Here is a 12,684-nt window from a genome sequence, read left to right as displayed (position 1 = left end):
AACCATCCCACTGGCTCCTCTGAACCGCAAACATTGCGTGTCGACCCCAACGTACAACTCCCTGCCATCCAGGCTAGCCGAATGCCACTGTTCAGCCCAATGTTTCACCAGAAAGCGGGGTAATTGCTGTTTGAAAGATGTCGACTTCAGTGCCTTCTCAATATTCCGCGGACGAATCTGTTCTTGTCCTGTGATGTGACAGACAGAATCTTCTGTGCCACGGCATCCGCGCTCGTTACCCTTTATTGAGGGTTCCTCGTAAGTGTCGAAGAGGATGTCTACCTGTATTGAGGGATGTGAGAGGACTGCATGCAGCAAGTAACGTGAAAGTCCACCATACGTCGGAGGTAGATTTGGTGGAAGGCAGTGAAGAAGAAAGTTGCCAGCTATTACAGTAGCCCTCACCTTTGTTGGCGAACCATGCACTGCTTCCCTGCTCTCAAGGACTGCGAAGAGATCACTCTTGGTTCCATGGGCCATTGTAACCAGAGTGCCATCTGTTCTACACATTGTTAGAGGAACCGGAGTCAATGGGTATGTGAGGAGGTATTCAAAGTCTTCTTGCCTTTTCACAGCTATGATGGCAATCCATCCAAACAGGTCTCTTGTGCACCTAAGTTCTTGTACGATCGGGTTACTTGTTCTCTTGTTTTTTGCGCCTTGGTCTGCAAAAGTCTTCATGCGGTTCCGAGTGATAGCTTTCTCGAATCTAGCGGCATCATGTGCACACTTTCCTTGGTGGCAGCTTTCCCTGTCTGGATGTTTACAAGGGACTCTGATTCGAGATTTAATGGATTGGCAAACCCTTCGATGGTCTTCAGCAGGTTGCCCAGGTCCTTATTGTCCCGTGAAATGCGGCTTGGGGTCAGCTCAGCCTGTGTGTCACTGGTTGTATTCATTCCAGCCCTTTCGAGCATGGCGCTAAGGAGTGCTGCTCTGGCACCCTTGGTCGCACTCCACCGCAGACGGGCTGAGAAGTTATTCGTGGCGTCTGTGTATCCCGTCATCCTTGATGCTGCATCAGCATTTACCGTCTGCTCGAGAGTGAGATCTACCGGTACCCTGCTGAACTGATCGTCCGTTCGACGAATTGCAAACAGACCAGCGACTAGCATCTCCTTCAGGCCTGTCTGAGTTGCAGTGCAACTTTAGTAACCTGACCCTCAGGAGATGACTTGATGTCATACACTGCCTTAATGCAATCACACTCAATGGCTGTGCTGTGGACCATCACACCTTGCTGGCGGCAGTCTGGGGAATGCACCAAAATCGTGTCAGGGAATTTCCTGGTCAGAAGGTCCCCCAGGTATTGCGCTTTGCTTACTGAAGGGACCACTTCAAGTTCAGTACAGAGTTCAGTGAATTGTTCATAAATGGATGCAAGGTGTTCAGGTCTCTCTCGGTCAATGATGTTGTCTTTGACGTACGAATAGATACAGTCAAGAGGAAACTTGGGATTCACAGGCTCCTCAGCGATGGGGGGGGGGCAGCCCAAAACTTTTCACCCTATCCGCCCTCCAGATATATGTGGCACGACAACTGTGGTGAAACTGGGCTTCCTTCGCTATCAGGTCAACCCCACTGATTTTTACAAGTGAACATGCTTGCTTGAGGGTATGCACAATCTCTAGAATCTTTTGTGCCGCTTGCTTGGTTTGCAATTTTCCTGGGAGCTCTTTTGTTCCGTCTGGGCGTTTTTTGACCTTTTTTGTCACAAAACAAAAATGTATCAGGGAAAATACCAAGAGTTGACACCCTTCTGCTTGACTCTTCACCACTAACAGTTGAAGCAGATGATGCAGAGCGTAACGCCTTTCTCTCTGGGCCTACAGTGTCATTCCCAATAGGCCAAGGTAGAGACTGAGTGGTAATGGCTGTAAAAGTTCTTGTCGCACTTGCTGCGGTACCCATCACCATCTCCTGGATGACTTGGTGAAACCTCAACAACTGCTCTGGATTTGGAAGATTGGTAGTTCTTACTTCCCTTCCTGGCCTCAGGAGCACGCTGAACAACTGCCCATTTCTCTTGCTGCCAGGGAACTTGCTTGTCTCGGTCGGAACAACATGTATATAAGACACTTTGAAGGCAATGACTGGTGGGCAGATGCTGTGAAGGGAAGAACAAAAGGGACATGTGTGGTGTGTCATGAATTTCTCAATTACCGAAATACAGAATTACAGAATATGGACTGATTATCATTATCATAGCCTACCATTAATTATCATTTCCTTGGCTTGCCCTTTTTATGTGAGATCATCAGGAGGCCTTGATTTAATGAGTTCCTAAAGAGAAGATAGGAAAAATAAAAATGTGAAGTTATTATATTGCACTTTATAATGTTGAACATTCTCAAAGCGCTTCACATTTATTACCCCGAGCTGTTGGCCTGTTCTTTCCACGTTCTTTCTCCGCTCCTTGGGGAGTATTACAGCCCGGCTGCTGTTTTCAGCGCTCACAACTTCTCATTCTCTGCCAGCCAGGTACCCATTACTCCTGGTTGGAGAGAAGCAAGTTTGGTCAAGTGCCTTGCCCAATGACACAAAGAAACAGATGGTGATCAGACCGGGAATCGAACTTGGCATTCCCGCTCCTGAGTCTGACACTGCCACTACACCACTGCTTCCCCTGAAAAAACAGTGCGAATTCATATCTTTAGAGTTTAGATCAATGAAATTAACCCATGGGCCTGGGGGTATGGCAAAAGTGGGCGAAATTGCATCAGCGTCATCGAAGACGTGATGGAGGCCTTCTCGAAGAATGCTTTGGAAGGTCAGTGAAGACCGAAAAGAATAAGTACTGTACATATAGTACACTTTTGCCTTCCTTGTTCAGGATAAGTGTAGCTTTCAGTGTTCTGTCTTTTTCATGTCAATGTTGCTTGGTCCATATGACTCGGCTGAGAATATTAGACTTACAATACTTCGGTGAAGTCTTTGCCTCATACGTACTTTGTCAAATGAAGAGAAGAATGTCACGGAGTCTGGCTTTCACGGAGTGTGTGACTGAATGCACAGGGGCAGCCTGTGTACGTTCCAGTAAGAGTCGACAGTGGATGGCCTGAATCTCATAGCACGCAGGTATAGCCAGTCACCGCGCAGGCACTGGGATTATAGTCTGTTTTCTGAGATGTCGTCGCTGTATGATATTGTCGTGAGCTAAAAATAGTAACTTGATGCTAGTTGGCCGACAGAAATGTGTTGTGTATTGGATGAATGTGTGACTGAACACCTGGGCCTCGGCAGATGTTAGGCCCAGTGGTTGCCAGGGCCAAATCCAATAAGGATTTGCTCGACCCTCCTTGGTCATTTTGAACCCTTCTTAAGCCGAAACGCCAGGGACTATCCTTTCTTGAGTTACATTTTTGTGACAAGCGATGTGAGGGGATATTTCAGTATCAATTTCAGCTTTGTTCTCAAAAGTGTAATTGAGACCCTTTTTGTACCCCCACTGGGGCCCTTCTTAAGTGCAAACCCCTGGAAATATTGTTTCTTAAGTTGTATATTTCTAACTCGTGATATTAGGAGCTATTGATGATATTGATGCTTTTGATGGGGGGTTTGGGACCCTGCCTCCCCTAAAGGCCGGGAATGCCATGCTTAAGAAATGGGTTTTATTCATCCCCCATGTACTCTTGACAGAATGAGACCATCAAACCTTTTGTTCCCAAAAGTGTAAATGAAACTGTGCTGGCTCCCTAACTAAAGGCAAGCTGCAACAGCAATCCTCTGCCGGTGTTGAAAAAAGACAAGTTACTGGTCAGCCACCTGAAGGATATATTGGAATGGCAAAATGAAATCTCACTCATTCTCTTTATCCCTCCCAAAGGGCCAGCTGTCTCATCCTCTCATTGAATATTTTTTTGTGTTCATCCGATGGGAGAAGCACACACAGTATGTGGAGCTCTTGGGCCTCACCATCAGCTATAACCTGTCTTGGAGATATCATATCCCCACGATGGCCTCCAGAACCATCCATAAACAATGGAGCATATGTTTGTATGTATGTATGTTTGTAATTCCGCTCTTTAACCATTAGTTGGATAGCTGGCCTGATGCCATGAGCCACATGACCCACACGACCCACAACCTGAAAAAAAGCATACATCCGCCACTTTAGTGCAATGGTAAGCCTCTTCGGAGATGTCGTATTCACAATCGTCATACCCTTCCAATAAGTTTACTGTTCAGTGTAAAACAACCAAAGCGACTGTTTCAAAGGATCAAATATCAAAAGGTTGGAGCCAATTGGCATCATGGGCCTTGTGAAGGCGACAGTAAATTTCGGCTTCAGGCCTATGGTATCAGCCTATGGGCCAGTGCAATTGGAATTATCCAAGCTATATAACCACGATGTTTTATATATGCACATGACAAGCAATTTGCATGTTTTTGGTTCATGTACGAAACCCGGGTTATTTTTGTTTTCGAGAGTGATCGAGGCAACGGTCTGTTGCCTATACACCACCCATAGAAAGGGATGCGTCAGAAGAGCGCATTGCATGCTTAGAACAAGATTGCCCTTCGAGCGGTACTCTGCAAGTGAGCTAACAACTATAACATGTTAGCAACTTTTAGATCACAGTAAACAGCTTCATATTCTCAAAGGGTATATCTGATATCTGGATAAACTCTAATGTGACGTCTCATTCAAATGAAATTTATCAAAGCAATGAACTGGGCAAGATAAGGTGATTTGGCAAGTCACTTAGAATAGAGACTGAACATATGAGAAACTGGTTTGGCACGATGAAAAGGAATGCATGTTCGAGAGGTTCCGATACTAATTTGTGAAAAACATCTCTGAACAGATGCCGCAGAGAGTGTTGCACTGAAAATTGTGTCTCCTTCACCGCAACCGATTAAAGAAGGTGATGACGTTGTGCTTGAATGCTCGACAGAGAAAAATTCTGACTTGGACTACGCCATTTCATGGCAGAAGGTAGGATTTGCATTTGCAATACAAAGAGTGATCCTTTAGCTCCGGCTTGCCTTGACGGAAAAAGCCATCCACTGACATTGATGAAAATTATTTCATAATTTTATTACTTAAACTCAACAAACAGCTGGGTGCTCACCTCCATTCTCTGAAGTGGAACCGACTCCTGTGTCTGTATCTCATGCCGTTCCCACCGGTCTCTCAAGATTGCTGCCCATCATCTTTTGCTTTCTCCCATACCAATCAATGCTCTCTTCTACTCTCACTTACCCCATCTGCACCCCTCCTCCTTTTCCTTTCTGATACTCCTCTCCTCATGTGCATTTTTTTTCTCCTTTGATTATCTGGCCATCTGTGAACCTGCTGCCTTCTGTCATTTTGGTCCTCCATTAGCCAAGATTTCTGGATATAAAAATGATATTACCAGATAATAGGCATCCACTACCATCCTTGACCATGTTGTGGAATGTCGACTGAGGTCCTTGTGCGAATGAGATGAAAAAGGACTCTACTGAAAGTTCTGGTCAACACAAAGTTCAGGATAATATTTTGGTGCTCATTAACTTCTATGTCTATTGTGCCACACCGGCAGTAATAGTGCCACGCCGCGTATGACACAGACTAGAGATGGTGCAAGCATAATTTTCTCGAGCTTGTGCTGAAAAAATCTTTCAAGCAGAGCCCAAACTGGTGTTTCTCCTCGCTAAATCGTTTCCTGGGAATTCCTGGAAAATTGTGGGAAACTGTTTTGGAATTCCTGCTTTTCCCCATTTTTGTTCTTGAACCATCTCTTGTGTCAAGTGTAGATGTGCTTGCGGAGTGTCCTCTGTGCACCTCCTTTCCCAACACGAAGGAAAGACTCCTCAACTTGTATTTTATAGTCTTCAAAGCCATCCCACAACCAAGTTCGAACAAAGTTACATGATGGTTGGATGGATAATGTGGCCGGTGTTACAAAAAAATCAGTTTTCTGCAGGTATGGATTGTGGTGTTTCATGTTGGAGGAATAAATGGCCTCCACCTCGAGTCGCTCGACCTCGGCCGAATAATTGTACTTTTCTATCCGGTCACAGATCGACCTTTGCGTGCAGTACCCTGTAATCTATGTACATTCATAGTTCATATATTAATTTGAGAAACTTTTCAAACTCAAAATGGACTAAATTTTAAAGATAATTACGCTTTTCATCAGGTATTTGGTATTGCATTGTGGTGTATCAATCACATTCATGGGGGGGGGAGGGGGGGGCTAAGACTGTTAATGTTCCGATGCGATTTTGTGTGCAGGGTGGGGAGACAAATGAACATGAAGGAGAACGATTAACACTTCATTCAGTTACAAGGGAAGATGGTGTGGTGTACAAGTGCACAACATTCGACTTTCTTGAATCTGTGGATGGACCAAGTCATGAAATAACCCTGCAGGTTAATTGTAAGTATGCATAACGTTATTGTTGTTTTGTTTGGTGAGTATTTCACTGAAAGATTGAAATATATATACATATATTTATATATGTGTGTGTGTGTGTATATATATATATATATATATATATATATATATATATATATATATATATATATATATATATATATATATATACATATAAAATTTGTGTGAGAGATGATATTGATCGGTCACCAGGTACGGTATATGAGTTAGCATCACTGTGCCGTTCTGTTGGAGCATATGGTTTTGTAAGTCTGGTTTATCCAGCAGGGCAAAACTAACAGCTCATTTAACTTTAATGTGTTATTCAGTTCCTGATGGCAGCACAAGGTTGTCTGAAAGACAAAGACTCAAGTGTTTGTCTTCATATAGCCATAGGAGTAGAGGATAAATGGGGCTTCTGAGGCAGCCATTCAAATGAATGGGGAAAAAGGGAAAAACTCTCTGACTCAAGGCCCAAAAGCCCAAAATAGGAGACTGATTTCCTCCCCCTCCTATCCAAGCAAATGTAAAATTGAGACTTACTGATGAAAGCACTTCTTTCCTTTTATATTTTTATTCCATTGCAAGAGCGAACCAATGAATATTTGTCCATGTTCGACTTTGGGCAATAACTTAATTTTTCTATTGCATTCATCACCATCAAGTATATTCACAAAGATTACTTTGGAACTTAGTTCTTGATTTAAGTATTTTTGTTGAGCAGAAATGAAATTATAAACTTATCTTAATGCTCTTGTTTGACCACCTCCTGAGCCACATATCATTTTGAGATTGCAGTAAATTGTTTTCCCATTATTCAATTGATAACTATCAAAGTTTTTCAGTCCATTCAAGGATATTAATTTTTTTCTTTACATCCTCCAAACTATTTGTAATTAAATTTATTCGCTTATTTGTTTTATCTACTTTTTCCCGGGTTATTTCTTCAATAAGACTTCTTTGATATTTCTCACATTCTTTATGTTTCCCATTTAAATACCAAGACTGATTACATCTTCACTCTTTGGTTTGGTTTTTGCTTGGTTCCATCATTTATAAATCAGTAAAAAGATGACGGTAGCCTGTTAAAATTCCCAACCCAATATCTTAACACTTATACTTATAACCAGAAGGGAGACGATTGATTCCATTCGCTAAAATATATCTTTTATCATCAAAAGCTCCTAATGCTTTCTTATTTATCTCTTCTGTATATAATTGATGTTTATAACTTCTTATTGTATTCATTTTCTGTACTCTTTCTTCTTTAAGGTAAAACAGTTGTAATAATGTTTAAAGTTGATTGTTTCCTTGATTATATTTTTCTTTATTCGCTTTAGCTTCTTATCACACCAATCGATGTTATTATTATCAATATACGTAAAAGCATAAGACTTTGATCTCAATCCTATAAATTCACTCATAACCTTCCCACCCAATTCATCTTTAAACTTACCAATAACTTTATTCTTCTTTTAATGAAAACAACACATCTCCCGACTTATAATTACTTGTATCATATATATCAATATTATCAATCATATCCTCATAAACATCACTTGTCTTAATTTCTAATATAAAACTATCTGTATCCATATATAACAATGACACATTATCCTTATACTTTGATTTTAAATGATTGGAGTAACAGTCATACATTAACAACTTTGACAAGTCAATAATTGATATTCCTATATAAATAGGTTTATCCATTTCAATACTCTCTTTTTTTAAATGAATAGCACAAAAATTCTCTGAAAACACCTCCGCTCGTTCAAAACTTGGTCTATTAATTAACTTTGAAGCCTGTTTCCAAGATGGAGCAAATCTTATGTTTTGTCGATTCCTAACATTTTCCATCGTCTTTCCAAATACAGCATTATTCATTAATTTATAAAAGTCCTTCTCAAAATCTGTTTTTTGCTTCTGTTCTCCTTTTTGTATTAAAATAAATATACTTCTTTAACCAATGACTTTGTTTAAATTTCAAAATCCGATTAATTTTCCTCACTCTCAACCCAGCAGATTAATATTGCCTCAAGTTCTTTTGATGCAAAATATATCAAACTTTCTGTATTATTTAATGTAACTTTCTGTATTATTTAATGTTGTAAGTAGTTTTTCTGGAGATTTACCTTTTATATTAAATGACTGTTGGTAATCACTTAACCATTCTTTTCTTGGACTTTCTTTATCAGGGGCAAAAGGAAGGTCTTTATGTTTGTGATGAAGTTCTGGATATTTTAAATCAACCTCAAAATAATATCCAACTTCAGCTTCATCCAATTATTTTTGAGAGGAGACAACAATGTCTTGTAAAACTTTTTCATAATGTTTTTCTTCAACCAATTTAAGTTATCCATAAGGTAAAGATTGAGACATAGCCCACCAATACAAATTGTTTGCATCATATTACATCAGGTAAGAGTTGTCCTCATTCTTATTATAATCAGGAAGATATTAATTTGTTATTTGCTTCAGCATATCTCTTGGAACATACTTGAGATATTCCTCCTCTTTTGGCCTATTCTATAATTAAAAGCACTAGTGCGGGCCCGTACGTGCGTGCCCGTACGTGTGTGGCTGTACGTGCAAACCCCCCTCCCCCTAAAAAAAAACAAAACAAGAATTGTGACGTCAATCGTGATGTCATGGCACCCTGTACTGTCATTGGTTTGGTAAATAAATGGCCATAACTTGGGAACCGCTTGTTCCCTTGGGAACCGCTTGGCAAGTTTCAATGAGATCGGACCAGTGGTTGTCAAGAAACAGCGGTCGCAGACACACAGACACGCACACACTCACAGATATAAGATAGTGCGTGCACACACACACACACACACACACACACACACACACACACACACACACACACAGTGCGTGCTGTACGTGCGTGGCCGTACGTGGAAAAAAAAACCTTTCAAACCGCGTGCCAGAAACAACAACCACACAGGCTGATCCTTCACTCTCGCGGGCCCGTACGTGCGTGCCCGTACTTGCAAAAAAATAAAATAAAATAAAACTTTAAAACCGGGTGCCAGAAACAACCACACAAGCCGTTCCTTTGCTCTCGCGTGCCCGTACGTACGTGCACGCACGTGCAAAAAACAAAAAAAAACAAACAAAAAGAACAATTGTGACGTCATTAGTCACGTCCTGTCATTGGTTTGGTAAATAAATGGCCATAACTTTGGAACCACTTCTCTGATTAATATCAAACCTTGAAAAGGCACATCCACAGGGCCCCAGCAATATAGCTGGCAAGTTTCAATGAGATCGGACCAGTGGTTGTCGATAAACAGCAGACACACACACACACACACACACACACACACACACACACACACACACACACACACACACACACACACACACACACAAGCCGGAAGGCGACATGAGTGGTTGTGACATAATTGCATACCAGTCATAGTTTTTGACGAATCTGGCTGAAAAATTTTGACAAAGAGGTTGATTATAGTGCGCTTAAAATCCTGAAAGCCCATTTTTGATTTTCGAAAAAATTAATTTTTTAGGATTTTTCTAAAATTTCAAAGTCCCGTTGCTAGGCAATGGTGGTGTCCATAGCAACGGTGCTCAAAAGCATAGAACTCGATCCTGGTATGAACCTTCCTGTCAAGTTTCATCAAAATTGGTTGACTCCTCTGGCCTCCAGAGCTGTCCATTACATACAAACAAACAAACAAACAAACAAAAAATGACAGTAAATAGACACCCTATTTTTGAAGGACCACCATTTGAAAAATAAAACTTAAATCAAAAATCGGCTCGAGTAAAATTTTCGAAATATCTCGAAGTGTCTAATTCCGAAGTCTCGTTTCTCCACATTCAAAACTGTAGGACAAGTATTGAAAATAGCGAACGCGGTTTTTCGGCCGCTGCATAGCAACGGGTGGTTGCTTAGCAACGAAACTCAAAACTGCACACTCCCAACCATATGGCACCTGTTCGCCAAGTTTCATTGAAATTGGTTTGCGAATTTGTGCTGTGGAGCCTCGCGTTGCATACACATACACACACACACACACACACACACACACACACACACACACACACACACACGCACATACACGCACACACACACTTACACACGTACACACACACACAGACGGAAAACCCGACAATAAGGGTACTCTTGCGACCACCCAACACACACACACACACACACACACACATACACACAGATTGCTGGAATTATAGATAGATATCGATATCACTGATTAATTCCAAATTTTGTGTTGTCATTTTTAACACAAGTACGTGCGCGTAAAAAAAAAATTCAAACCGTGAGCAACAAACAACAACCACACAGGCCGTTTCTTCGCTCTTACGTGCCCGTACGTGCGTGGCCCGGAAGTTTGCATATTATTCGAAGTTACGATTATTCGCAATTTAGTTTTAATACCCAATTATTCAATTAGCGCCAACGTATTTTACCTTTTCGCAATGTCGTGGCAAGGAAAAACAAAAAGAGAAGAGAGAAAAATGTACTTCCTGGTTCGGAGCATACCAGCACTCTGATGTTACCGAAATTTATGTACCGTCTAAAATGAAAACGATCATAACTTGGGCCATTGTGTTTATCTATAAATGCGCATAAGAAATCGAGAAATTATGAGAATACACGAAGTCATCATTATCCGGAAGCCCGTACGTTGTAATCCGTAATGGGGACCGCGACTGAGCTTCCCTTCCCCATCGGCCACGCTCACGCAACAACGTGTCCTGTAATTGGTTGGTAAATAAATGGCTATAACTTGGGAAGCACTTGTCTGATTAATATCAAACCTTGAAAAGGCACATCCTCAGGTCCACAGCAATATATCTGGCAAGTTTCAATTAGATTGGACCAGTGGTTGTCGAGAAACAGCGGTCACAGATACACACACACACACACACACACACACACACACACACACACACACACACACACACACACACACACACACACACAAACACACACACACACACACACACAGAGATTGCTGGAATTATAGATAGATAGCACTCCAAGCCAAACCCAGGGCTGTGTAATAGTGAACAGGGTCCAATCCATAAGAATTTTTATTATGACAGACTGTTCCAGACTAACGACAAAGAAACTTCACAGCGCACACATGTAATTCCCGTTAGACATAGGGGATGGGCCCCAACTATAAACACATACTTATCGAAATAACTAAGCTTGGGGACTGCTGTCTGTTTGTGTGCAAATGGCTGCCAGATCCGTAACAGTATTTCAGCAGCGGTGAAAACTGCCAACGAAAGGAAGGCTCAACTCCGGGCTCAAAAATAATTGGAAAGACAAAACAAAGAGTTGGAGAAACAAATTAGTGGAAGTGGTGTGATTGTAGATTTTGCTGAAAAACTTGAAAGTCTGCCTGATAAAGCGAGATTGTTCGTTGGAGATATGCTTTCTTCTATCGCACAAGCAGGTGTAAAATTAACTAAAAGGGGTAATGGATCATATCTTTCAAATAAATAAATGAGCATTGATGAGTGGTTTAAATAATTTGGAAAGAATACAACATCAAATTGAGAACTTGTCAATTATTGAAAGAAATTAAAAATTCATAATGTGGTTATTTGTATGAGAGATGAATTAACAAACTTGCCTAAACATACAAAGAATATTATTATGAACTTAGAAGATAATAATGGGAACAGTTCTCATTGGGTTTGTATTTTTAATAGTCAAGACAAATATTATTTTGATAGTTTTGGTCTTCCACCAACTGTTGAAGGAATCAAATTCTTACAGAATGGTGTTTATCAAACATTTCAAGTCCAATAATTAAATTCCAAGTCTTGTGGTCAATTAAGTCTTTATGTGTTATTTCAACTCAACAAAATTTTTTTTTAATGACTACTTTTCATCTAATATAAATGACTCATGTTGGGAAAGATGGTTCTATCTTTGGTGTATCCCAAGAACTGGATATTGATTTATCAAATGATTACACAAAGGCACAGGCTGAACGACAGAAATATCGTATTGCAAAAAATATTAATGTGAAAAATGCTTATAAATTAATAAATTATCCAAGCCCGGCTGACGCAAATGACTTGGTGAGATTAAGTGATTTATCACAATATATTGTTGCGGAAATTGGCCCTTAGTGGGTTAGTAAATATCGGATTAGCCCAGATCCCCCCTTAAATGCATGTTTAGCCAGGTTGTTTGGTAATCGGACGTTACATGCGTGTCGGGAGGTGTAGCAGGCTGTCCAGTGTTCGTACAGTGGTGGTGTACCGAGAGGCGTCTTCATTTTTTCCTTCCCCCCTTCTAACGAGCCCCGAC

At 40.9% G+C, this 12,684-nt stretch overlaps 1 protein-coding gene across 1 annotated transcript in view; it reads left to right on the top strand.

Annotated features, from left to right (window-relative positions):
* Positions 1 to 12,684, top strand: part of LOC147008295 (cell surface glycoprotein MUC18-like) — a 153,995-nt gene that overhangs the window by 43,810 nt on the left and 97,501 nt on the right. The window contains exons 7-8 of the mRNA XM_085865144.1: positions 4,809 to 4,939; positions 6,224 to 6,368. Of these exons, the coding sequence (XP_085721270.1) occupies positions 4,809 to 4,939; positions 6,224 to 6,368 (276 nt within the window). The remainder of the gene's footprint in view (positions 1 to 4,808; positions 4,940 to 6,223; positions 6,369 to 12,684) is intronic.

The sequence above is a fragment of the Eptatretus burgeri genome, chromosome 20 (assembly GCF_056783735.1).
Source record: "Eptatretus burgeri isolate ZD-2024b chromosome 20, Ebu_testis_v1, whole genome shotgun sequence".
In the NCBI taxonomy this organism is placed as follows: Eukaryota; Metazoa; Chordata; class Myxini; order Myxiniformes; family Myxinidae; genus Eptatretus; species Eptatretus burgeri.
Note: the sequence above shows the minus strand (reverse complement) of the source record. Positions and strands in the feature narration are given on the sequence as shown.